The 27,581-nt window shown below is 43.9% G+C and overlaps 1 protein-coding gene and 1 non-coding gene across 2 annotated transcripts in view; one reads left to right on the top strand and one right to left on the bottom strand.

Moving 5' to 3' along the window:
* The window catches only part of LOC110510101 (GDNF family receptor alpha-4), a 37,136-nt gene extending 26,504 nt beyond the window's left edge, over positions 1-10,632 (top strand). The window contains exons 7-8 of the mRNA XM_021591432.3: positions 4,112-4,269; positions 9,497-10,632. Of these exons, the coding sequence (XP_021447107.2) occupies positions 4,112-4,269; positions 9,497-9,691 (353 nt within the window). The 3' untranslated portion in view covers positions 9,692-10,632. The remainder of the gene's footprint in view (positions 1-4,111; positions 4,270-9,496) is intronic.
* A 10,098-nt stretch (positions 10,633-20,730) lies between these two features.
* The window catches only part of LOC118945341 (uncharacterized), a 35,544-nt gene continuing 28,693 nt past the window's right edge, over positions 20,731-27,581 (bottom strand). Inside the window, exons 5-8 of the transcript XR_016493134.1 lie at positions 24,750-25,383; positions 24,361-24,558; positions 24,210-24,327; positions 20,731-23,866 (exon numbers count right to left, since the gene is read on the bottom strand). This is a non-coding gene — a transcript (uncharacterized LOC118945341). The remainder of the gene's footprint in view (positions 23,867-24,209; positions 24,328-24,360; positions 24,559-24,749; positions 25,384-27,581) is intronic.

Genomic DNA, 27,581 nt, shown 5'->3' with positions numbered 1-27,581 from the left:
GGGTACCGTAACAGAATGAAGGGTACCGTAGCAGAATGAAGGGTACTGTAACAGAATGAAGGGTACTGTAATAGAATGAAGGGTACCGTAGCAGAATGAAGGGTACCGTAGCAGAATGAAGGGTACCGTAGCAGAATGAAGGGTACTGTAACAGAATGAAGGGTACCGTAGCAGAATGAAGGGTACCGTAACAGAATGAAGGGTACCGTAGCAGAATGAAGGGTACCGTAGCAGAATGAAGGGTACCGTAGCAGAATGAAGGGTACCGTAGCAGAATGAAGGGTACCGTAACATAATGAAGGGTACCGTAACAGAATGAAGGGTACCGTAACAGAATGAAGGGTACCGTAACAGAATGAAGGGTACTGTAACAGAATGAAGGGTACTGTAGCAGAATGAAGGGTACCGTAGCAGAATGAAGGGTACTGTAACAGAATGAAGGGCACTGTAACAGAATGAAGGGTACTGTAACAGAATGAAGGGTACCGTAACAGAATGAAGGGTACCGTAGCAGAATGAAGGGTACCGTAACAGAATGAAGGGTACCGTAACAGAATGAAGGGTACCGTAACAGAATGAAGGGTACCGTAGCAGAATGAAGGGTACAGTAACAGAATGAAGGGTACCGTAATAGAATGAAGGGTACCGTAGCAGAATGAAGGGTACCGTAACAGAATGAAGGGTACCGTAGCAGAATGAAGGGTACCGTAACAGAATGAAGGGTACTGTAATAGAATGAAGGGTACCGTAGCAGAATGAAGGGTACCGTAACAGAATGAAGGGTACCGTAACAGAATGAAGGGTACTGTAACAGAATGAAGGGTACCGTAGCAGAATGAAGGGTACCGTAGCAGAATGAAGGGTACTGTAACAGAATGAAGGGTACTGTAATAGAATGAAAGGCACCGTAGCAGAATAAAGGGTACCGTAACAGAATGAAGGGTACCGTAGCAGAATGAAGGGTACTGTAACAGAATGAAGGGTACCGTAATAGAATGAAGGGTACCGTAGCAGAATGAAGGGTACCGTAGCAGAATGAAGGGTACCGTAGCAGAATGAAGGGTACTGTAACAGAATGAAGGGTACCGTAGCAGAATGAAGGGTACCGTAGCAGAATGAAGGGTACTGTAACAGAATGAAGGGTACTGTAATAGAATGAAGGGTACCGTAGCAGAATGAAGGGTACCGTAACAGAATGAAGGGTACCGTAGCAGAATGAAGGGTACTGTAACAGAATGAAGGGTACTGTAATAGAATGAAGGGTACCGTAGCAGAATGAAGGGTACCGTAGCAGAATGAAGGGTACCGTAGCAGAATGAAGGGTACTGTAACAGAATGAATGGTACCGTAGCAGAATGAAGGGTACCGTAGCAGAATGAAGGGTACTGTAACAGAATGAAGGGTACTGTAATAGAATGAAGGGTACCGTAGCAGAATGAAGGGTACCGTAACAGAATGAAGGGTACCGTAGCAGAATCAAATCAATTTATTTGTCACATACACATGGTTAGCAGATGTTAATGTGAGTGTAGCGAAATGCTTGTGCTTCTAGTCCCGACAATGCAGTAATAACCAACGAGTAATCTAACCTAACAATTCCAAAACTACTACCTTATTCACACAAGTGTAAAGGGATAAAGAATATGTACATAAAGATATATGAATGAGTGATGGTACAGAACTGCATAGGCAAGATGCAGGAGATGGTATCGAGTACAGTATATACATATGAGATGAGTAATGTTGGGTATGTAAACAAAGTGGCATAGTTAAGTGGCTAGTGATACATGTATTACATAAAGATGCAGTAGATGATATAGAGTACAGTATATACATAGTATACATTAGTAATGCAGGGTATGTAAACATGATATTAAGTAGCATTGTTTAAAGTGGCTAGTGCTATATTTCTACATCAATTTCCATCAATTTCCATTATTAAAGTGGCTGGAGTTGAGTCAGTGTGTTGGCAGCAGCCACTCAATGTTGGTGGTGGCTGTTTAACAGTCTGATGGCCTTGAAGCTGTTTTTCAGTCTCTCAGTCTCTGCTTTGATACACCTGTACTGACCTCACCTTCTGGATGATAGCAGGGTGAACAGGCAGTGGCTCGGATGGTTGTTGTCTTTGATGATCTTTATGGCCTTCCTGTGACATCGGGTGGTGTAGGTGTCCTGGAGGGCAGGTAGTTTGCCCCCGGTGATGCGTTGTGCAGACCTCACTACCCTCTGGAGAGCCTTACGGTTGTGGGCGGATCAGTTGCCATAACAGGCGGTGATAAAGCCCGACAGAATGCTCTCGATTGTGCATCTGTAGAAGTTTGAGTGCTTTTGGTGACAAGCCAAATTTCTTCAGCCTCCTGAGGTTGAAGAGGCGCTGCAGCGCCTTCTTCACGACGCTGTCTGTGTGGGTGGACCAATTCAGTTTGTCCGTGATGTGTACGCCGAGGAACTTAAAACTTACTACCCTCTGCACTACTGTCCTGTCGATGTGGATAGGGGGGTGCTCCCTCTGCTGTTTCCTGAAGTCCACAATCATCTCCTTTGTTTTGTTGACGTTGAGTGTGAGGTTATTTTCCTGACACCACACTCCGAGGGCCCTCACCTCCTCCCTGTAGGCCGTCTTGTCATTGTGCAGCTGTACACGACTGGAACATAATGCCCATGGTCAATTTGGTTTGACATAAGATATCCTTATGGGGCTCGTAAGGGACCATAAGTAAATTACACAATGTACATGGGACAATACTTCAATGCCCAGTTGATTAATGAATTCATGACTACTATGAATAATTCTGAGTACATTTGCATCATCAGCAGTGGGTAAACTAGAGGTGTTGATGATCATGATGATGCTTTGCGATGATGATGATGTAGATGGATGGTGATAATGGATGCTGACAATTTATTCATTTATTTTTTATTTTACCTTTCTTTAACTTGGCAAGTCATTTAAGAACAAATTCCTATTTTCAATGACGGCCTAGGAACAGTGGGAACAATTTGTACCTTGTAAGCTCAGGGATTTGAACTTGCAACCTTCCAGTTATTAGTACAAAGCTCTAACCACTAGGCTACCCTGCCGCCCCAGGGTGGCCTGGTGGTGATGATGGTGATGTGACAATGATGGTGGTGACGATGACGATGATGTGATGATGGTGACAATGGTGATAATGGATGGTGATGATGATGATGGATGGTGATAATGGATGGATGGTGATGATGGATTGTGATGATGATGGATGGTGATGATGATGATGATATGGTGATGATGATGATGATATGGTGATGATGGATGGTGATGATGATATGGTGATGATGGTGATGATGATGATGATATGGTGATAATGGATGGTGATGATGATGATGATGGTGATGATGATGGTGACAATGGTGATAATGGATGGTGATGATGATGATGGATGGTGATAATGGTTGGATGGTGATGATGATGGATGGTGATGATGATGATGATATGGTGATGATGATGATGATGATATGGTGATGATGGTGATGATGATGATGATATGGTGATGATGGATGGTGATGATGATGGATGTGATAATGGATGGTGATGATATGGTGATGATGGATGTGATAATGGATGGTGATGATATGGTGATGATGATATGGTGATGATGATATGATGATGATGGATGTGATAATGGATGGTGATGATATGGTGATGATGATATGGTGATGGAGATGTGATAATGGATGGTGATGATATGGTGATGATGATGGATTGTGGTGATGATGATATGGTGATGATGGATGTGATAATGGATGGTGATGATATGGTGATGATGATATGGTGATGATGATATGGTGATGATGGATGTGATAATGGATGGTGATGATATGGTGATGATGATGGATTGTGGTGATGATGATATGGTGATGATGGATGTGATAATGGATGGTGATGATATGGTGATGGAGATGTGATGATGGATGTGATAATGGATGGTGATGATATGGTGATGATGATATGGTGATGAGATATGGTGATGATGGATGTGATAATGGATGATGATGATGGATGGTGATGATGATGGATTGTGATGATGATGGATGGTGATGATGATAATGATGATGTCTGTTGTATTCTCAGGTAATGCTATCAGTTATTTAGGAGGCTCTTCCCCTCGCCCTGTGGAGAGCACCACCCTGCCCCCTCGTCACCACGCATCAGCCACCCCCTCTCCACACATCTTTCAGGACAAGGACAAGATCAATGTCAACGTCAACATTTTATCAGAACGCAACAGTGTAAGTACTCTTCACTGCCTTACCAAACCCAGTCTGCATAAAGGCTGTACACTAACTTAAAAACAATGGTGGACAAAAAGCTTGTTCCGTGGGTTTTTCTAAAGTTTATTCTCACTGGGTCAGGGATGCTCTGTGAACTGCATGATGACCTATGGTGTGACATGAGCGCCAACGGAGCTGCCTGAGTGTCAAAGCTCACTTACAGACCTGACCTGAGATACACTCCCAACACATCTGTCTCAACACAAGGCTCACAGTCAACACATTACTGACGCATTGAACAGAGACCCAGGATTTCCTCCTTAGCTTTTTTTCTCACTATCTCTCTGTCCCTAGCTTCCTCTCACTCCCTCTCTCACAGTGTGTGAGGATTAGGCAGAGGTGTTTGCAGGAGGGAGCATCAATCCTCTTGAGTTGTTGATATTCATTTATTCACACCCATCTGTCTCCTATCTTCCTTTCTCTTGCCATCCTAATCCTCCTCACTCCCTTTCTCCTCTCCTTTACACAGTTCCAATCCCTCCCTCTCTTCTCTACTGCTAACCTCTAAGTCTCTATTCCCACAACAAGATATGAAGGAGCATCTGAGGAGCGGAGTGGCGAAAGAGAATTCTACTTTTCAATTCACATTACATCCTTGCCTTACCTTTCGTTGTCGCTGACAACACAACATTCTTGGTATTCAGCTCAAATTGACTGTAAACATCACAGTAGCCACTAGCCAGTAAGCACAAACTATTCAACAATGACAGAAACTTATCTTGTAAAACATATTACACTATTGAATAATGCAACCAAACCATAATACACTCTTCAATAATGCACCAATTCAAAGCATGTATGTGCAGACAATTAAAGGGTTTATTTTTGTTGTCTGTAGGCTACACTCTTTACATTTTAACTTCAAGACAAAAGCACAGAGTTACTATGACAGCCTTCATCAAGTACGGTTAGCCTATCAAAAATGAATGATTGATTGATTATGACTGATCACACAAATAGAAAAGTACAGTAGGCCTACCTTACAACAAACCAGGCTTCATTTAGATTAATATGGGTCTCTCGAGTGGTGCAGTGGTCTAAGGCACTGCATCTCATTGCTAAAGGTGTCACTACAGACCCTGGTTTGATTCCAGGCTGTATCACAACCGGCCATGATTGGGAGTCCCATAGGGCGGCGCACAATTGGCCCAGCGACATCCGGGTTACGGTTTGGCCGGGGTAGGCCGTCATTGTAAAAAATAATTTGTTCTTAACTGACTGAAAACATGGGTATAAGTGAATTCACCACGACAAGCTCTTTTATATGGAAGCCCATACCTGCCACCAAAAATATAAATAAAAGAAAATACCTCATGATTTGCCAACTTGCACAATTAGTCTGTGATTCAGTCTGATCAACTGTAGTCTACTGTTAACAACTACAGCTGCAGGCAGCTGAGAGAAGCCAAGGCACTCTGATCCTATCTGGGCCTGGCCAAGGGAAACGTAATGTGATGTTTTTATAGCCTAAGCTACAGTTGAAGTCTGAAGTTTACACACACCTTAACCTCGAGGTGTTCAAACTCAGTTTTTCACAATTCCTGACATTTAATCCTTGTAAAAAATCCCTGTCTTAGGTCAGTTAGGATCACCACTTTATTTTAAGAATGTGAAATGTCAGAATAATAGTAGAGTGATTTATTTCAGCTTTTATTTCTTTCATCACTTTCCCAGTGGGTCAGAAGTTTGCATACACTCAATTAGTATTTGTTAGCATTGTCTTTAAATTGTTTAACTTGGGTCAAACGTTTCGGGTAGCCTTCCACAAGCTTCCCACAATAAGTTGGGTGAATTTTGGCCCATTCCTCCTGACAGAGGAATAACTGAGTCAGGTTGGTAGGCCTCCTTGCTCGCACACGTTTTTTCAGTTCTGGCCACAAATTTTCTATAGGATTGAGGTCAGGGCTTTGTGATTGGCACTCCAATACCTTGAATTTGTTGTCCTTAACCTCTCTGGTACAAGTGGGATGCTAGCGTCCCACCTTGACAACAGCCAGTGAAATTGCAGGGCGCCAAATTCAAAACAGAGATCCCATAATTAAAATTCCTCAAACATACAAGTATTATGCACCATTTTAAAGATAAACTTCTTGTGAATCCAACCACAGTGTCCGATTTCAAAAGGGCTCTACTGCGAAAGCACACCATGCGATTATGTTAGGTCAGCACCTAGTCACAGAAAACCATACAGCCATTTTCCAGCCAAGGAGAGGGCTCACAAAAGTCAGAAATAGCATGAAAATTAATCACTTACCTTTGATGATCTTCATCTGGTAGCACTCCCAGGTCTCCATGTTCGACAATAAATGTTTGTTTTGTTCGATAATGTCCCTCTTTAGGACCAAAAACCTCCTTTTTGTTTGCGCGTTTTGTCCAGTAATCTGAATGCTCAAGGCGCGTGCACTAAGTCCAGACGAAAAGTTTTTAAAAAGTACAATAAAAGTTAGTAGAAACATGCTAAGTGGTGTTTAAAATCAATCCTCCGGTTGTTTTTGTCATAAATAATCAATAATATTTCAACTAGACAAAAGCTTTGTCAATAGAAAAAGATAAACAATAAAGGCACATTCCCGATCAGGCGCATGGCTGATGTCTGGAAATTTCCACTGGCCACTGATTGAAAGTGCTGTATCTCCCTAATATTTATAGAGTAAAAGCCTGAAACAATGCCTAAAGACTGGTCACATGTAGAAGAAGCCATAGAGCTCGTGAACTGGATCCTAAGTCTTTGTATGGTGGATAGGCTTTCAATGGAAAAACAGCCTTTCAAAATAATAGTACTTCCAGTGTCACGCCCTGGCCATAGAGAGGTTTTTATTCTCTATTTTGGTTAGGCCAGGGTGTGACTAGGGTGGGCATTCTAGGTTCTTTATTTCTATGTTGGTGTGGTTCCCACTCAGAGGCAGCTGTCTATCGTTGACTCTGATTGGGGATCATATATAAGTTGTCCTGTTTCGTTTGGGTTTTGTGGGTAGTTGTTTTCTGTTTAGTGTCTGCACCTGACAGGACTGTTTCGGTTTTCCTTCTTTGTTATTTTGTTTGAGTGTTTTGAGTATTACATTTATCATGAACACTTACCACGCTGCGTTTTGGTCCACTCCTTTATACGATGATCGTTACATCCTGGTTGTATTTTCCTCTGGTTTTCGCCTGCCATATCAGTTCTGTTATACTCATAGACATTAACAGTTTTGGAAACTTTAGAGTGTTTTCTATCCAACTCTACTAATAAATCTACTAATCTACTTATATGCATATCCTATCTTCTGGGCCTGAGTAGCAGGCAGTTTAATTTGGGCATGCTTTTCATCCAAAATTCCAAATGCTGCCCCCTACCCTAGTGAAATTAAGCCATTTTGCCACAACTTTGGAAGTATGCTTGGGGTCATTGCCCATTTGTAAGACCCATTCGCGACAAAGCTTTAACTTTCTGACTGATGTCTTGAGATGTTGCTTCAATATATCCACGTAATTTTGATCAAATGTGGTTTATATTCACACTTCGGGGGGCTAGGTGACCTAGGCCTTTTTAATTCAAAGTTATTGACTGTAATGAATCAATCGTAAGCTATAAAAAACAAAGAGAGTCGCACACTCCATATATATATATATATAAACTCCCAGTAATTTATTGGGTAAATCACCAACGTTTCGGCATCACTGTGCCTTCTTCAGGGTGATGTCATGAGTGCTTGTGCAACCAATGACAATAGTGAGGGGTGTGTCATAATTATTAGATTGATTAATTCAATCAACACAATAGTGATGACATACTGTATGAGTGTCTTTTTAATTACCCATCAAAGACCTAACGATGCAACCCTGCATACAGCCAGCTCAGCCCTGTTAGTTTTTTGATTGTTTTTGTCCGATCGCAATTGTTGTCTTTTTGTCTGTGTAAAGGGTTTTAATGTTTTCATCCTCTCTTGGACGAGGAGTTTTTCCAGGAGTTTATTAAAAACCATATAACCTGATTAGAAAAGTAATCTGGTCCCATCATAGCCCGTATCATAGCCCATATAATTTTTTTTTTTTTTACAGCTGATTTATTACTATGACCTATGCTGCAACTAGGGTCCGGAGTTAGGTTAGCCTAGTAACAGAGCAGGAAAATGTCTAGGTCCCAGGAAAACAATTTCCCCCCTACCGCTCGCTCCAGGACCTGCCACCTCTGAAATCACCACACAATGTTACAAATGAAAGTCTCAAAAATAAGGAAATTGTCTAAACATTGCTGCTGTTTCAAAAACATTGCTCTGCTTTTACCATTTATACTGTAGGAGTGTTGGCTCAATGAGACATTGGGGGCAACTGTCCTCCGGCGGTAGCGTTCAAGACATAGCAAGTACGCAAGTTTACATTTGAGTAATATGTGTAGCCGATGGTATTTTTACTCTACTAGTGTATTAAGTGTGAAGAGGCTGTAAGCCTCCCTCCCCCTGAGTGCAGGTTCAAGATGTTCCTTTGTAATACACTTCTCACTCGGTTGATCCAATACCATGACCAAGATTCTCACCTTTCTTTCTAATAAAAAAAGATGCTGACACCTTTTAAATTCTGAATTCAACACCTAAGTACAACATGTTTCGTTTGATGCTGAGTTGCCATTCGTGTCTTTTAGGAAGCTCATGACTACTCACTGCAAATAATGGATCTTATTTTCTTCCAAGCTTGATTTTCTAATCCAATTTTCTATCACTATTTAGTTCTACCAAGCAGATACAGCATGCACAATATGTGGTAGTTACCTGCAAGTTCTGCTCCCTTTATTTGAAACTAACTGCCCAGTGTTTCCAGATTTCCATGAATTAAAACGCAGCTTTTCTGTGTTGGAATGTTGTCTACGTATACCGGTCGTTAAAAATATTAACGCGAGTAGACTAGTGATTGGCCAGCTCATCCTCTAGAGCGCTGATTGGCCAGCTCATCCTCCTCAGGGAGATGACATGTTCTATGAGGAAATAGCAAACATTTAGTTAAATGGTTAGTTTGAGATACATGTTTGAGTTGTTGTTTTTTTTATGTGGTTTTTCTCCAATTTATGCTTTGGCCACAAATACGAGTATAGGATGAGCATTATTTTGAAATGAATTAACAGAATATGAACTATTAAAAGTCAGATTTTCCCTGGGCAGTTACTTTAATAACAAATGACTTATTATATTACATCCCCTCTGTCTTTCAGGTGGAGGACAGCGAGGAAGAGGAGGTAGAGGAGGAAAGCCAGGAATTCAATCTTATCCCACTGTATTCTGAGAAGGAGAAGTCTAGTGTGGGCTCCGGGACCCGAGGAGGCCGTAGAGGAGCGGCAAGCCAGACAGCACCCATGCTGCCCCTGCTGCTGCCTGCTGCTATGCTGGGCTGGTGGTGTCCGGTATAACGAGCCCCCCTACTACCCCTTTTACGATCAGCTACAGTATCACATTCACTGGGTCACCTCCACTATGGCACTGAGACTGATGAGGAGACTTAAGGCTGAGGGAAGAACAACCACAATGAGGAAATGGACATTCACACCTTTCTCCTATGGCACTCTGTCTGACATTCACACCTTTCTCCTATGGCACTCTGTCTGACATTCACACCTTTCTCCTATGGCACTCTGTCTGACATTCACACCTTTCTCCTATGGCACTCTGTCTGACATTCATTTCATGCTTTCTGTTTTCCTTTGTTACTTTCCATCATTATTTTTCTGCAATATCTATCTCTCCTGCTCCGACTGCTCATGGTCTTTAGTAGTCCTAGCTGCCCATCTCTATCTCTCCTGCTCCGACTGCTCATGGTCTTTAGTAGTCCTAGCTGCCCATCTCTATCTCTCCTGCTCCGACTGCTCATGGTCTTTAGTAGTCCTAGCTGCCCATCTCTATATCTCCTGCTCCGACTGCTCATGGTCTTTAGTAGTCCTAGCTGCCCATCTCTATCTCTCCTGCTCCGACTGCTCATGGTCTTTAGTAGTCCTAGCTGCCCATCTCTATCTCTCCTGCTCCGACTGCTCATGGTCTTTAGTAGTCCTAGCTGCCCATCTCTATCTCTCCTGCTCCGACTGCTCATGGTCTTTAGTAGTCCTAGCTGCCCATCTCTATCTCTCCTGCTCCGACTGCTCATGGTCTTTAGTAGTCCTAGCTGCCCATCTCTATCTCTCCTGCTCCGACTGCTCATGGTCTTTAGTAGTCCTAGCTGCCCATCTCTATCTCTCCTGCTCCGACTGCTCATGGTCTTTAGTAGTCCTAGCTGCCCATCTCTTAGCTCTTCTCTCTCACATCAGTACACATGGAGTTGAACAAGCTGTGCAGATAAATAAATAAATGGATGAATTAATAAGGTCTGTCTGGATGAATCGATGTGGCTGTCTGTCCAGTGCCTGCCTCAAGATTGGGCATCCAGCTCCACTCTCCCTCTTCATGAGGAACCCACATCGCCCAAGGCCAGTAACAACACCTATCTCAAAGAAAACATGACCAATGATTGGTGGAACCATGATAGTTCATTCCTTTTGATATATCTTCATATCTTCTCTCTCCTTTGCTATCTTCCCTTATTTCATCATGCTATGTTCCCTTGGATAGCAGGGTTGTTGGGTAAGCCACTTTGTCTATGTTGTCTTTGCCATAAGCCAATAACTAAAGAAAAGATAGATTGAGGGATGATGTTGTTTTGTAGTTCTTCCTCCTATCTCTATGTTGCTCCCTTTGTTTGCTTCCTTCTTCATCACTTCAGACTAGATGCCACTGGCCCGTTGTTTCCCCTCTCTAGTTCATACACCACTTATTCTCCGCTTAGTTGAGGTCTGAAAAATCCACCACAGGCACAATGAGACAAAATTCTAGTAATGACAACGGTCGAGGAAAGCGGAATAAGCAATAAAACATGAAATCAGATAGCTCAGCAGGCAGGTGCTGAGGCCGTCTGGGTTTGGGCTCAGGGGAGAGAGGAACCAATTTACTGCTGTCTGAGGTTCACAAATGCTTTCTGTCCCTAGGTGTTGTTATAGTTTTGGAGAGACAATATCACACTTAGCCATGCTTTTCCTGACTGTGTTTGATCAGGGAGAAAGTGGGGAGATGGGGTACTATAGAGCCTCTGGCAACTCTGATCATTGAGCATCACATTGAGCCTTTCTCTCTCTCTCTCTCTCTCTCTCCCTCTCCCTCTCCCTCTCCCTCTCCCTCTCCCTCTCCCTCTCCCTCTCCCTCTCTCTCTCTCTCTCTCTCTCTCTCTCTCTCTCTCTCTCTCTCTCTCTCTCTCTCTCTCTCTCTCTCTTTCTCTTTCTCTCCCTCTCCCTCTCCCTCTCCCTCTCCCTCTCTCTCTCTCTCTCTCTCTCTCTCTCTCTCTCTCTCTCTCTCTCTCTCTCTCTCTCTCTCTCCCTCTCTCTCTCTCTCTCTCTGTCTCTCTCTTTCTCTGCCTGATAAATCTTTTGCTGATGTCAATGTTTTTTTTTCTTGCATCACTAATTTTCTTGTGAACTTGGAGAATTAGCTCCCACCTGAGTGGAAGTAGGTACAATACTGTTGGTGCTGGTTAAAGGGGGACCTACTTTACTGTGGAATTGAGGGAGATGAGGGAGATGTTAGATAAGACTCATGTTCTCACAGATAATACATTATGCTTAAAAGAGATAAATATTTACTGGGCATATCAGTGCTACAGATGCCTCTGCCAACAGCATACCACCCTGCATCCCACTGCTGGCATGCCTCTGAAACTAAGCAGGGTTGGTCCTGGATGGGAGACAAGATACTGCTGGAAGAGGTGTTGAAGTACCAGTAGGGGGTGCTCTTCCCTCTAAGGATATCCCATGGCTGTGAAGGGGACACTGCCCTGCATATGGTGCTGTCTTTTGGATGGGACTTTAAAACGTCTGACTCTCTGTGGTCAATAAAGATCCCATGGCACTTATTGTAAGAGGAGGGGTGTGACCCTGGTCTCCTGGCTAAATTCCCAATGTCATGCCATCAAATCAAATTGTATTTGTCACGTGCCGAATGTAACCTTACAGTGAAATGCTTACTTACAAGCCCATAACCAGCAATGCAGTTTAAATAAAAATATATGTTAAGTAAAAATTAGATGAGTAAATAAGCCTTTTGGACCTAGACTTGACACTCCGGTACTGCTTGCCGTGTGGTAGCAGAGAGAACAGTCTATGACTAGGGCGGCTGGAATTTTTGACAATATTTAGGGCCTTCCTCTGACACTGCCTGGTATACATGTAGAGGTCCTGGATGGCAGGTAGCTTGGCCACAGTGATGTACTGGGCCGTAAGCACTACCCTCTGTGGTGCCTTGCAGACAGAGGCCAAGCAGTTGCCATACCAGGCAGTGATGCAACCAGTCAGGATGCTCTCGATGGTGCAGCTGTAGAACCTTTTGAGGATCTGAGGACCCATGCCAAATCTTTTCAGTCTCCTGAGGGGGATTAGGTTTTGTAGTGCCCTCTTCACGACTGTCTTGGTGTGCTTGGACCATCATAGTTTGTTAGTGATGTGGACACCAAGGAACTTGAAGCTCTCAACCTGCTTCACTACAGCCCCTTCAATGAGAATGGGGGCTCGGTCCTCCTTTTCCTGTAGTCCACAATCCTCTCCTTTGTCTTGATCACGTTGAGGGAGAGGTTGTTGTCCTGGCACCACACAGCCAGGTCTCTGACCTCCTCCCTATAGGCTGTCTCATCGTTGTCGGTGATCAGGCCTACCACAGTTGTGTCATTAGCAAACTTAATGATGGTGTTGGAGTCGTGCCTGGCCGTGCAGTCATGAGTGAACAGGAAGTACAGGAGGCGACTGAGCACCCACGCCCGAGGGGCCCCCGTGTTGAGGATCAGCGTGGCGGACGTGTTGTTACCTACCCTTACCACCCGGGGGCGGCCCGTCAGGAAGTCCAGGATCCAGTTGCAGAGGGAGGTGTTTATTCCCAGGATCCTAAGATTAGTGAGGAGCTTTGAGGGTACTATGGTGTTGAACGCTGATCTGTAGTCACTGAATAGCATTCTCACATAGGTGTTCCTTTTGTCCAGGTGGGAAAGGGTAGTATGGAGTGCAATAGAGATTGCATCATCTGTTGGGGCGGTATGCAAATTGGAGTGGGTCTAGGGTCACTGGGAAAATGCTTTTGTGAGCCATGACCACCCTTTCAAAGCACTTCATGGCTACAGACTTGAGTGCTATGGGTCGGTAGTCATTTAGGCAGGTTACCTTAGTGTTCTTTGGCACAAGGACTGTGGTGGTCTGCTTGAAACATGTTGGTATTACAGACTCAGACAGGGATAGATTGAAAATGTCAGTGAAGACACTTGCCAGTTGGTTAGCGTATGCTCGGGAGTACACGTCCTGGTAATCCATCTGGCCCTGCACCCTTGTGAATGTTGACCTGTTTAAAGGTCTTACTCACATCGGCTACGGAGAGCCACCTTACCTGGTAAAATAAGGGTCAATAAATAAATAATTGCATCATCTGCCACCAGTGTCTAAGAATGGATGGGACCAGGGTGAGGGGGAGTAGCTGTGACTTCATTCTGAGTGTTAATTAAGCAGGCAAGATGGCATAAGTGGAGCCCAACACCCTCTCCAATCTGGACAGTGACGTTCATGATGACTGTTGTTGTTTTTTAATAGGCAGTCATTTCTCACTGCTTGGCAATGGATCATTATGCTAGTGATCGTCAAAGTGAGTGACAGCACCAGAGAGGATACGAGAGCGGCAAGCCTTGATTTACACACTGAAACATCCTAAGTAAATATGAGCATAAGCCATACAAGCAAACAGCAAGAGTTATCGAGCGTGCCAACTCTGAATTTTTAACGTTTGTACAGCTGTACACATATTTCCCTCCCCGGCCCAAATGCTTTAAATAATATCCAAAGATGTCTGATTTTGCGTTCTATTACCATACCCAATGTAGAGTTGATATATTTTTTTCGTACTAAAATAAATCCACGGATAAAGGGAGAGGTAGGGAGGGAGGGAATGAGAAAGTGAGAGAGTGGGGGATTTGGGAGAATGACCGACATAGATGCAGAGAGACTTAGAGAGAGAGAGAAAGACGGCAATGGCTCCTAAAGGCTCTCAGTAGCATTAGTGTTGTCGTCAAGCCTCTGAGATGTATTTTGGTGCCTGTGGCTACGAGGCGAGTGTCTGTTCCACTGCACTACCTCTGTGCTTTAATGTGCCTTCACCTCAGTTTCTCCTCACAGACAGACAGCGCCACTCTCCCATACATACTGTACATTCCCATCACTGTCTGTCCTCAGGTCCATGTTACGATCAACTGCTACCCCTCACAGACAACATGCCTCTACGTCTACTACTACTTCTGCCCATCTTTTCATTTCATGTGGAAACAACAAACACTGCACCATCAAATACGTGCAAAGATTGTCTTTGTTATTGTTGGTATGTATACTTTAAACCAAAAATGTATATACATTTGTGTGGTTTTGTTTTCTCTTGTTGTCGTTATAATCCTTGAGATTGGACTGTGCCATATAGGGTTGTGTCTTCCCTGTTACACCCCATATTGGATCTTATGTAATTCCTCTTGTAACTGTTTATATGCATTGATTATGGTCAAGCATCTGTCAGTCTCTGTGTCTGTAACAGTGTAACCCTGTTGTTCTGCAGTGTTCTGTTTGTGTTGCTGGCGTTGGCACAGGTATAAAACAGTAACGACACAGCACCTCCATAGCTTGACCTTGATGTCCATGTTGATGGTCATTTTAAGTCGGGTATATGATGATCATCATGTTCCACATTAGAATCAAACTGCTCATTTACTCAGCCAATGCCACCAAGCCCATCTCAGTCGTGTGAAATAGGATTAGCGGTCTGAATCACACCACTCCTGAGAGTTGTTGCACTCTGTGGAAACGGTGTAAGACCACTTCTTGAACGTGATCCTCAGTTGGCAGGCTGGTTAATACATTCAACTTGAGCAGTTGCCTGCCTCTCTGCCAGCCTTCTAGAACAGTTTTGGGCTCTGTCCATTAGTATCAAAATGGTTGACATTTAGAAAATGGACCCGTTATTTATGGCTGAGGCCAGTGAAAGACTTAGAAATTATACATGTAACATAGTAAAGCGCATTGCACTGAAGTGCCTATGAATACTTCAGTTGGAGCGAGGAACGAAGGACTCTAGGTGGTCTGAGTTGAACATGAAACAGCCACTGGATTAGCAGAAACATTAATCCTTGTTTTAATAACGAGTTTTTCTAGAACTTCAGAGAGTTCAGGAATGCCAAAATGTCCCAGCCATCAGCGCTGTTTTAAGCCACACAGTGCACTGATCACCCCTACCTGTGTCACCATCCATCCACCTCCTTGGCCATGAGTTCAGTCTGGCCCGATTCCTAGCTGGTGAAATTGGTTTACAATCAGGTGTGAGCTCTGTGTGGTTCTTCATTAAGAGTGAGAAATGTACAATGCTGTGTGAAAAAACAACTACATACAATAATAAAAAAATCATCAATTCATGTTTTCTATGTGCATTTGTTTGCATGTCTAGCCTTTTTGGGGGATCTGAAGCTCATGTTTTTACCAAAATTCCTACCCATTTCTCTGGAACATAGATCAACACTGATCTGCAGCTTTATCTGAGCAGATGAAATGTTAGACGAATTGATGGGTTTGATGACTGGGTGATGCAGTTTTATTGCAGGTGCATTAAGTACACTATTCAGGACAAAGGCAGGGGACGGACCTTGCCAAACCCCAAAATCTATGAATTGAGAAATATCATATTTCGAAAAGCTTTAAGGACAAATCTCGAGGACATCAGCTTAGATTCATGCATTAAATAATTACCCACTCATTTGAGATACCCCCTCCCCAAGGTTACAAATATTTTCACATGACCCTCCCCTTGTACTGTAAAATACATGGAACACCCTCCCCCTCATAGAATTAACTAAAAATAATGTTTACGATCATAACAATAACTGTGGTGACCCTGTTTTTATAAACATTGAGATTTACTTTGCCACTTCAGCATGCTTTTGTGGCACAGTCGATGCCACGCAGGGCTACGGCCCAGAAGGTTGAGGGTTTGCCGGCCACCATAGACGAGCTCATGACAAACAGAAAATGCATCCCTCCCTACCTTACAGATTTCTCCAGTATCAAAGGCTTGGCTTGACAATCTCTGAATGTCATGAAACTTTTTGTAGTAGGGAATCCGGACTGAGGCTGAGGCTGGGGGCAATGAGATTAGGAACCGGGTAAGCAGGTCTGGAGCGGAATTCAATGAAGGAGTAGAGCGGGGATCCAGGGCAGGGAAGCAGGCCTGAGGAGATGAGTGACTGGAGACAGTGACCAGAGTCAGAACAGACTGTAGCGGAGAGAAAAAGCAGCGTGAGGCCAGGGAAAACGGGCACAACAGGATAACCAAATCTATGCAGGAACAAACAGCTAGAAATGCAGACTCCTCACACAATCACATGCACAGAGAGAGAGGGGGAGAGAGAAAATGAGAGCACTGGGGGAGTGGGGGCAGTAGGGTATGGAAATCACGTAAGGCTCCAGAATGTGACAGCGGGGCACGCAGCAGCGCTCTCAGGCCTGTATCCCTCCCAGTCCACCAGGTACTGCCAGCCATAACCTAATGGCGCACGTCCAGAAGCTGCTGGGCGGTGTATGCAGGATGGTTATCGACGATCCGGGGGGTGGCGGAGCTGCTGCAGGAGGAGACGGGGCTGGAGCAGACAGGTTTCATCAGGGATTCATGGAAGGTAAGGTGGATCCTGAGAGAGGCTGGGGTTTTCAGGCGCAAAGCAGAGGGGTTAATAACATGGTCAATTTCAAAGGGACCAATGAATCGGGAGTGAAAGTTCGAAAAAGGCCCTTCGAAGAGAGCCATACCTTTTGACCTGGGGTGTAGACTGGAGCTGAGGCCCGGTGACAATTGGTTTTGGACTGGGTCCTGTCGGGGGCATGAAGAAGGGCAGCCCGGGCCTTCCTCCAGGTACGATGACAATGGCGCAGATGGTCCTGGACAGAGGGGACCGTAACCTCGACCTCTTCAGCAGGGAACAAGGAGGGTTGGTAACCCAGAGCACATTCGAAAGGTGACATACCTGACGAGGCGTTGGTGAGGGTGTTGTGGGCATGTTTAACCCAGGGTAGCTGAGCACTCCAGGAGGATGGGTTAGCAGAACTCACGCAGCGTAGGGCAGTCTCCATCTCCTGGTTGGCCCGTTCGGTCTGGCCGTTGGTCTGGGGGTGATATCCAGAAGAAAGACTGACATTGATACCAAGAGCTGAACAGAAGGATCTCCATACCTGGAAGGTAAACTGGGGTCCCCTGTCGGAAACGATGTCAGTGGGAATGCCATGCAGACGAAACACATGGGATACTAGCAGGTCCGCAGTTTCCCTGGAGGACGGGAGCTTGGAGAGGGGAATTAAGTGAGCCGCTTTGGAAAATCTGTCAATAATGGTAAGGATGACAGGGTTACTGTTAGATGGGGAAGGCCAGTGATGAAGTCCAGAGCTCTGTGTGACCAGGGGCGACTGGGTATGGGAAGAGGGCGAAGCAGCACGGAAGGGGTTTAGTGAAGGTTTTGTTCCGGGCACATACCGAGTAGGCTGAGACAAACTCCCGGACATCTCACCATTGTGGGTCACCAAAAGCGCTGACGCAGGAAGGCGAGGATCCGGTTCATACCAGGGTGACAGGTGAGGTGAAGAACATCAGAGCGAACACAATCTGGAACAAACAGAGCATTACTAGGACTGTTACCCGGGTCAGGCTGGTTCTGCTGAGCCTGGCCGATATGGGACGCGATCTCTCAGGCGAAAGCGATGCACGTGGATGGCACAATGGATTCTGGCTCGGTACCCATGTTGCCGGTGGTGAACTGGCGGGAGAGGGCATCAGGCTTGGTATTCCTCGAACCGGAGCACTAAGTGAGTATGAAATTGAATCTTCCGAAGAACAAGGCCCACCTGGCTTGCCAGGAGTTCAGTCTGGATGTACAGTCTGGATGTCAGTCCACACGATGAAGGGGGGTACAGAGCCATCCAGCCAGTGATACCATTCCTCAAGAGCCAGCTTAACTGCCAGGAGTTCCCGGTTTCCAATGTCAGAATTCCTTTCTGCAGGTGAGAGCTTACGGGAAAAGAATGCACATGGGTGGACCTTCTGATCAGAGAGGGAATGTTGAGACAGAACATCACCTACCCCGGTGTCAGAGGCTTCCACCTCCACAATGAACTGGAGTTCTGGGTCGGGCTGAGTGAGGACCGGGTGGAAGTGAAGTGACGCTTGAGATCCAGGAATGCTGCCTCTCCCTCAGGGGTCCAGTGGAACGGATTGGAGGTGGAGGTGAGAGTGGTTAGAGGTGCTGCCAGACAGCTGTAGTTGTGAATGAAACGTCTGTAAAAATGTGCAAACCCCAAGAAACGGTGTAGCTGCTTCAAGTTGGAGGGAGCAGGCCACTCTGTGACTGCCATGACCTTGGCGTCGTCCATACGTAACTGTCCCTGTACAATAATATAACCCAGGAAAGACACAGAGGTAGCATGGAACTCACATTTTTCAACTTTAACAAAAAGCTTATTCTCCAACAGCCATTGAAGAACTTGGCAAAATTGTTGCTGGTGAGCCTCAGGGTCTTTGGAAAAAAAATCAGGATGTCATCTAAATAGACAAAAACGAAGCATCCAATCACATCCCTCAGCACATCATTGACTAGATTCTGGAAAACAGCAGGGGTGTTAGTAAGACAACAAGGCATGACCAAATACTCAAAGTGACCAAGTGGTGTGTTGAACGCTGTCTTCCTCTTGTCACCCTCTCTGATGCGGACAATATGGTAGGCATTCCGGAGCTTGAGTTTGGCACCATGGAGGGGGGAAAAAGCAGTGCTGATGAGTGGCAAGGGGTACTTGTTCTTTACTGTGATATTATGCAGCCCACGGAAGTCTATGCACGGCCTCAGTGACCCATCCTTCTTCACAAAGAAAAACCCAGCACCCACCGGGGAGGAAGAAGGCTTGATAAGTCCTGTAGCCAGAGAATTGTGGATATACCTCTCCATAGCCTCCTTCTCGGGGTGAGAGAGGTTAAATAACCGGCTACAGGGGAGAGAGCTCCAGGCTGGAGGTCAATGGTGCAGACGCACAGCCGATGAGGCGGCAGTGACAGGGCGTGGTGCTTGCTGAACACAGGAGCTAGATCGTGATACTCGGGAGGAACTGATGACAGGTCCGGAGGTTCTGGAATGAACTGGGGCACAGACAAGGCAGGGGCCAGGCAGAATTTAGACAATTAGAGTGACAAAATGAGCCTTTCCGGCGGTCCTATCAGTCTGTGGGTTGTATTTTTAACCATGGATGGCCAAGAACCAGGGGAGAGTGAGGACGATTATGTGGAAACTGATTTTTTCCTGGTGGTTTTCAGAGAGAAGCAGGATGACACGGACGGTTCTCTCACAGACACAGGCAAGGAGTTGTCCGTTGAGAGCATTGGCATCGGGGTGTGAATTGACTGGGACGGTGTCCAGGCCCAACTGAGTAATAACATCGCGCTCCAGGAAGCCCTCGTCGGCGCCCGACTTGATGAGAGCAGACAGAGGAAAAGCCTGGCTCTGCCACACAAGGTTTCCTTCAAACAGGGGTCTGGGGGAAGATTGGCAGGCGATTTGGCTCAACTGTATATCCCCCACTGCTGCTGAGCATCCTCTTTTGCTGGACGAAGGGAACAAGTGGATACAAAGTGACCAACCTGGCCACAGTATAGGCAGCTCTTAACGCTAATTCGCAGCTGCCTCTCCTCTGGGGTCGAAGACTTTCTTCATCTCCTCTGTGAAGCTGGAGTAGGAGAAGCAGGTGGGGGACATATAAGGATTTATAAGGTTCTAGTTTATTGTCTTTAATATTTTATTATTTTTATTGTATTCTACATAACTGAGATAACATCGGGCAAGGCAAAGAAATGCATGCACATGCTTTTACGCTGTATGTTAAAGGACAATTGACTTCTTTACTTCTTTCTAGCTATATGCGAAAAGAGATATTTGGTCCTGATTCCCCAGTTTGAATGAGAAAGTGAAGCAAAGGTTGATAAGGTGAAATGTTATTGCATTTTTTTTAAATGGAAGCCATTCTTCACTTTACAAAAAACATCTGAAAAGTTGTACATGAAAATGTAATGATAATTGCAAAAAAACGACCTCTTGATTATTGCTGAACTATGCTTTCCCAGGTGGCTAAAATCTCTTGATTAATGTCTCGGTGCTGAACTAAGGTTGTTATACTATTTTAACAAGAGGGTCTACTTATAATTTTGTATTCACTCGCTCGCCTCACTTTTCAAAGGATGAAATCCATTAAACATTTTATACTTTTTTAAATAAAATGAATATAAATTATACTGATCTGTTGAATAATGAACAGATTAATAACACATCAACCACAAATGATACTGAAGTGATATTAAGATTTAATACAAATATGCTCCAAATTCAAATTAACATCAGATAAACAGTTATTGCAATATGATTATAATGAGGGTAAAACACATGTAGTGCTGAGATTGAAAAACATAAAAAATTAAATAAATCTATTAAAGGATTTTAAAAAGTTATACAAGGATAATCTGCGATTACTGCAAAGGACTTATTGTCCTTGTAGCAAGCATACATTTCTCACACACTTGCACATTCTGAATAGATAAGTTACTTTAAAAAAAGACCAAGTTCTAATCATTCTAATGCTTAAATGTTTGTTGTTGTTGAAAATGTAGAAATGAAAACGTTACAGGAAAGAGGAGAGGGTTTGAACGAGCCAGTTGGGAACTGGTTTAGAGATCTGTTGATTCTCTGTCTACAGCTCAACTCTCTCACTAAGCTACTCCTCTAAGAGCTTTATTCAATCATGTATCGCTGAAGTAAAAGCTAATGCACAATATACAGTGCATTCAGAAAGTATTCAGACCCCTTGACTTTTCCCACATTTTTTTTACGTTACAGCCTTATTCTAAAATGGACTAAATATGTTTTTTTCCCTCTTCAATCTATACACAATACCCCATAATGACAAAGTGAAAACATGTTTTTAAAAACAGTGCATGTCAGAGCAAAAACCAAGTCATGAGGTTGAAGGAATTGTCCGGTGAGCTCCGAGACAGGATTGTTTCGAGGCACAGATCTGGTGAAGGGTACCCAAAAATGTCTGCAGCATTGAAGGTACCAAAGAACACAGTGGCTTCTATCATTCTCAAATAGAAGAAGTTTGGTACCACCAAGACTCTTCCTAGAGCTGGCCGCCTGGCCAAACTGAGCAATCGGGGGAGAAGGGCCTTGGTCAGGGATGTGGCCAAGAACCCGATAGTCACTCTGACAGAGCTGCAGAATTCCTCTGTGGAGATGGGAGAACCTTCCAGAAGGACAACCATTACTGCAGCACTCCACCAATCAGGTCTTTATGGTAGAGTGGCCAAATGGAAGCCATTTATCAGTAAAAGGAACATGCACCTAAAGGACTCTCAGACCATGAGAAACAAGCTTCTCTGGTCTGATGAAACCAAGATTGAACTCTTTGGCCTGAAGGCCAAGTGTCACGTCTGGAGGAAACCTGATACTATCCCTACAGTGAAGCATGGTGATGGCAACATCATGCTGTGGGCATGACTGTTTTTCAGTGACAGGGACTGGGAGACTAATCAGCATTGAGGGAAAGATGAACAGAGCAAAGTACAGAAAGATCCTTGATGAAAACCTGCTCCAGAGCACTCAGGACCTCGGACTGGGGCTAAGATTCACCTTCCAACAGGACAACTACCCTAAGCATATAGCCAAGACAACACAGGAGTAAACTTGAACCCGATCAAACATCTCTGGAGAGACCTGAAAATAGCTGTGCAGTCGATACTCCTCATCCAACCTGACAGAGCTTGAGAGGATCTGCAAAGACGAATGGGAGAAACTCCCCAAATACAGGTGTGCCAAACTTATAGCGTCATACCCAAGAAGACTGTAATTGCTGCTAAAGGTGCTAGAACAAAGTACTTAGAAGAAAGCCCAGAAAATTGTCAGAGACTCCAGTCACCCAAGTTATAGACTGTTTTCTCTGCTACCGCACGGCAAGCGGTCCTGGAGTGCCAAGTCTAGGACCAAAAGGCTCCTCAATAGCTTCTACCCCCAAGCCATTAGTCTGCTGAACAATTCATAAAAATCACCTCCAGACAATTTACATTGACACCCCCCTTGTACAATGCTGCTACTCGCTGTTTCTTTTTTACCTATGCATAGTCACTTCGCCCCCACCTTCATGTACAGATTACTTCAACTAGCCTGTACCCCTGCACACTGACTCGGTACTGGAGCCCCCTGTATATAGCCTCATTATTGTTATTCTTATTGTTACTTTTTATTATTACTTTTTCTTTTAGCCTACTTGGTAAATATTTTGTTCTTCTTGAACTGCACTGTTGGTTAAGGTAAGTAAGCATTTCACGGTAAAGTCTACACTTGTTGTATTCGGTGCATGTGGCAAATCAAGTTTGATTTGATTTGAGTAAAAGGTCTGAATACTTATGTAAATGTTATATTTCAGTTTTTTATTTTTAATACATTTGCAAAAATGCCTAAAGACCTGTTTTTGCCTTGTCATTATGGGGTATTGTGTGTAGACTGATGGGGGGAAAAAACGATTGAATCCAATTTAGAATAAGAATGTAACGTAACAAAATGTTGAAAAAGTCAAGGGTTCTGAATACTTTCCGGATGCACTGTAAATTCTATTCAATCATGTATCACTGAAGTAAGCGCTAATGCGCAAAAAAAAACATTTTAAAGCAACGTTCTGTTCGCGGAGACGGCATTCACGGTAAATGCTGCATATGTGGGCTCAATCGCAAATTACCTTTGAGTATATATTGCGCATTAGCGCTGAACTTCAGCTATACAGATTGAATCGAGTCCTAATTCTTCCAAGGTAGAGTACGGGCCTTTTTAATCTTGTTAGACAGTAGGAATCTGGCCTGGACACCAGGAGACATGGTCCTACCAAACTGGTATACATAAGCATCATAGTCTGGTATGTCAGACTGAATTTCCTTGAAGAATATATTGGTACATTGCCACCTATTGTTATCATACTCCGTGTTGGCTTTATTTTCGTTGGAGTAGAAACCAACCCAGGGGTAGTAAAACTTACTCTCCCAGTCAGAGAAGGACTTCTTGATGTACAGGCGAGCACTGGCCTTGTTGTCTTTAACGAAGAGCTGCAGAAGGGCATCCTAACCGTTTATATCAACAGGAGACTTACTATCAGCAGGTCTCTGTATTTCCCGGGGTAGAGTACGGGCCATTTCATTGTCATCCAGTATGAATCTAGCCTGGACACCAGGAGACATGGCTCGATGAGACTGGTATACATAAGCATCATAGTCTGGTATGTCAGACTGAATTTCCTTGGAGAAATACTCGGTACATTGCCACTGCTTGGTATCCCGGGTGGCTTTATTTTCGTTGGAGTAGAAGCCAGCCCAGGAGTTCTGAAACACATCCATCCAATCACTGAAGGACTTCTTGATGTACAGGCGAGCGCAGGCATAGCCTTCTCTAACAAATAGTTGCAGACTGGCGTCGTAACCGTTTATATTAACATTTATAATGGCAGGTCTCTGTATTTCCCAGTCTGAGGTACGGGCTTTTCCTCCAGATTTTCTCCAGAGTATGAATCTAGCATGGACACCAGGAGATATGGCCATACTAGACTGATACACATACACATCATACTCTGGTATGTCCGAGCGGGTTTCCTTGGAGAAATACACTGCTTCGTATAACACTTGAGGTGCCTGTGTTTCCATTGGAGTAGAAACCAACCCAGGAGCTCTTAAACACATCCATCTAGTCAGTGAAAGAGTTCCTGACGTACAGTCGAGCGCTGGCCTTGCTGTCTTTAACATAGAGCTGCAGACTTGCGTCATAACCTCTTATGTCAACAGGAATCTCCCTGTTGGTGTCGTGAAACTCAAGACCTCTCCAGAGCTCCTCCCCGGCAATTTGCAGTCTCTACCAGTTGGTTTTGCTCTTGTGAAGCCTGACCTGCAGGCCGGGGTTCAGCGCTTCAGTGGTGTTGAAGTTCCCAGAGGCCTCGATTATCTTGGTGTTGGCTAGCTGGATCTCACTGTCCTTGTTCTGATAAATCACCACAAACACATCCCGGTTCAAGTGCTTCTTAGGGATGTCATCCCAGCTGATCCTGGCTGTCCCTTCACTTGTGGTCTTTACCTCCAGCTTAATCTTCAAATCATCACACTCTTCATTACTCACTGCACGGCGACGGCATTGCCCAGGATTAAAATAGCACTTACTGACAATATATTTTTTAAATGATAAATAATATTGAGAAACAATATTAATCTCTTCAAGGGGTCTTGGATTTGATATGTTGGGTCTATATGTATGCCGTATTAGTTTTGGATATCAGTCGCTGAGAGGGTCTGGAACTTCTGGATCTCTCTCAGGAGGTTGGGGGGTGATGCGGTAGGTGTTATCTGGGTTGTACGCAGAACCTCTCCCCCAGTTGGGTGGATAGTGCCGAGTGAGGTAGACCTGATCTACTGTGATGAACATCAATGTATTCTGATCACTCTTTCTCTGACTCTGAGGATGAGCCTGCATCATTTGTTATGTAACCTCTCAGCAGGTCCCTCTGAATGGTAAAATGTTATAGTGACATAATCTGGGAGTTTTCAAATTTGAAATTTCTCAGGGAGTAGTATGGTCCGGTGTTCTTAGAAAGAGAAGGAAACACCTCTTCTATGTTTCCATAATAAGGAGAGCCATAGTCTCCTCTGGTTGGATCAAAATTGAGATTCATGATGTCGTTGTTGTCTATGTAGTTGATGTTGTTGTTGTCTATGTAGTTGTTGTTGTCTATGTAGTTGATGTTGCTGGTGAGCCAGTTGAGCAAACTGAGCCAAGGTGGGGGGATGGGATAATCAAAATCTAAGTCCTTTAGATCTTGGATTGAGTTGAGGGTTTTATTAGGGTATGAATAGAGGGTAGTCAGGGTAAAGAACAACAGGAGAGACCAGATAAGGATTCCGCTCTCCATGGTGAAACCTAAAGAAAATAAGAACAAAAAATTAAGTCAAGTGTTATCTCTCATTGTGTCTGAAAATGTTAACATTTGAAGTTGACTCTTTCTTAATTTGTAGGTAGCAGTTGACTACTGAATTCTGATGGATGCCTTTGATATAACAAATATTTTCATTATTTTTTACATTATGAATATTGAAACAGTGAGAAATTATGACCCAAAAATAATTAATCAGACATGTACTGTATATGTACTGTATGTTGTTGAAGAAGATTGAATGAGATTGACAGGAAACTTTGGACAAAGTTTCAAGTTTCAAGTTTTATTGTCATGTGCACAAGAACTGTGAAGTGCCTTTCTTGCAAGCTTCTTCCCAACCAATGCAGTAATCCATATCAGTATTAAATATATTATACTATAAAATAAAGTAAAGGAGAACAAAAACACACGAGAAATAGAAATAAGAAGAACACGAGAAAGTAAGTAAGCTATATGCAGGGTCAGTTCCAGGGTCAGTAGTTACAGTTTTTAACAATGACTTGGCACTAATTTCAGACACAAAACTCAAAACGGTCATCACTTGTCATACAGGCTGTCCAATGTTCAAAACATTGTATTGTGCATTCATATCTTTAAAGAAACCTTGCACTTGCAGAGTCATTGGTTCTAATAACTCATTTGTCATGAAATACCATAGGAACATTCATTTAGATCACCCACACACAAGATACCGATAGTTTCACTGTGTAGTTGTTCGTACAATCATTAAATATTGTAGTACAACATATGTGATACATGTTTCATTATGCTACTACACGTAAATACATCACTGTAAAATAACTAGTAAAGATAATACTATAGGCACAGTGGAATCATTGAACAAGATATGACATGTATTGATGAAATACAATAAAATCACAACATAGGTTTCTTTGAATCAAAGCAAAAATAATTAGCAACAAAAAAAGAAAAACAGTTGAAGGTCAACTGCAGTGTTCCTCACCTGGCTTACTGTAAAACATCACTGGAGTGTTCCTCACCCGGCTTACTGTAAATCATCACTGCAGTGTTCCTCACCTGGCTTACTGTAAAACATCACTGCAGTGTTCCTCACCTGGCTTTCTGTAAATCATCACTGCAGTGTTCCTCACCTGGCTTACTGTAAATCATCACTGCAGTGTTCCTCACCTGGCTTACTGTAAAACATCACTGCAGTGTTCCTCACCTGGCTTACTGTAAATCATCACTGCAGTGTTCCTCACCTGGCTTACTGTAAATCATCACTGCAGTGTTCCTCACCTGGCTTACTGTAAATCATCACTGCAGTGTTCCTCACCTGGCTTACTGTAAATCATCACTGCAGTGTTCCTCACCTGGCTTACTGTAAAACATCACTGCAGTGTTCCTCACCTGGCTTACTGTAAATCATCACTGCAGTGTTCCTCACCTGGCTTACTGTAAAACATCACTGCAGTGTTCCTCACCTGGCTTACTGTAAATCATCACTGCAGTGTTCCTCACCTGGCTTACTGTAAAACATCACTGCAGTGTTCCTCACCTGGCTTACTGTAAAACATCACTGCAGTGTTCCTCACCTGGCTTACTGTAAATCATCACTGCAGTGTTCCTCACCTGGCTTACTGTAAAACATCACTGCAGTGTTCCTCACCTGGCTTACTGTAAAACATCACTGCAGTGTTCCTCACCTGGCTTACTGTAAAACATCACTGCAGTGTTCCTCACCTGGCTTACTGTAAATCATCACTGCAGTGTTCCTCACCTGGCTTACTGTAAAACATCACTGCAGTGTTCCTCACCTGGCTTACTGTAAAACATCACTGCAGTGTTCCTCACCTGGCTTACTGTAAAACGTCACTACAGTGTTCCTCACCTGGTTTACTGTAAAAAGAAAATCAAAAGATTGATTACTGTACTTCTATATTTCCATCAACCCTGTCTTGTGGATTTGATCACAGGTTCTCATCCACATCACAATGGATGTTTTCATTAGCCAAACATCTTGGGAATAATCTTCGGGCATGGCGAATCCAGGCCTGACACGGGTCTGCCGTGATGTCATTGCATGCGTCATCCATTGCCTGGAGAAGGGCGGCTTGTCCGTGAGGGCGCCTATCTTCCACCTCCATGTGGAGAAAGGAGAGTTTGGGGGTAAGTACAGGGTGGTAAAATTGTGGATGGGCCTGAAACCATGCTTGCACCA

This window comes from Oncorhynchus mykiss, chromosome 29 (genome assembly GCF_057628025.1).
Source record: "Oncorhynchus mykiss isolate SJ-2025 chromosome 29, ASM5762802v1, whole genome shotgun sequence".
NCBI classification, from domain to species: Eukaryota; Metazoa; Chordata; class Actinopteri; order Salmoniformes; family Salmonidae; genus Oncorhynchus; species Oncorhynchus mykiss.
This window is presented reverse-complemented; position numbering and strand designations above follow the sequence as displayed.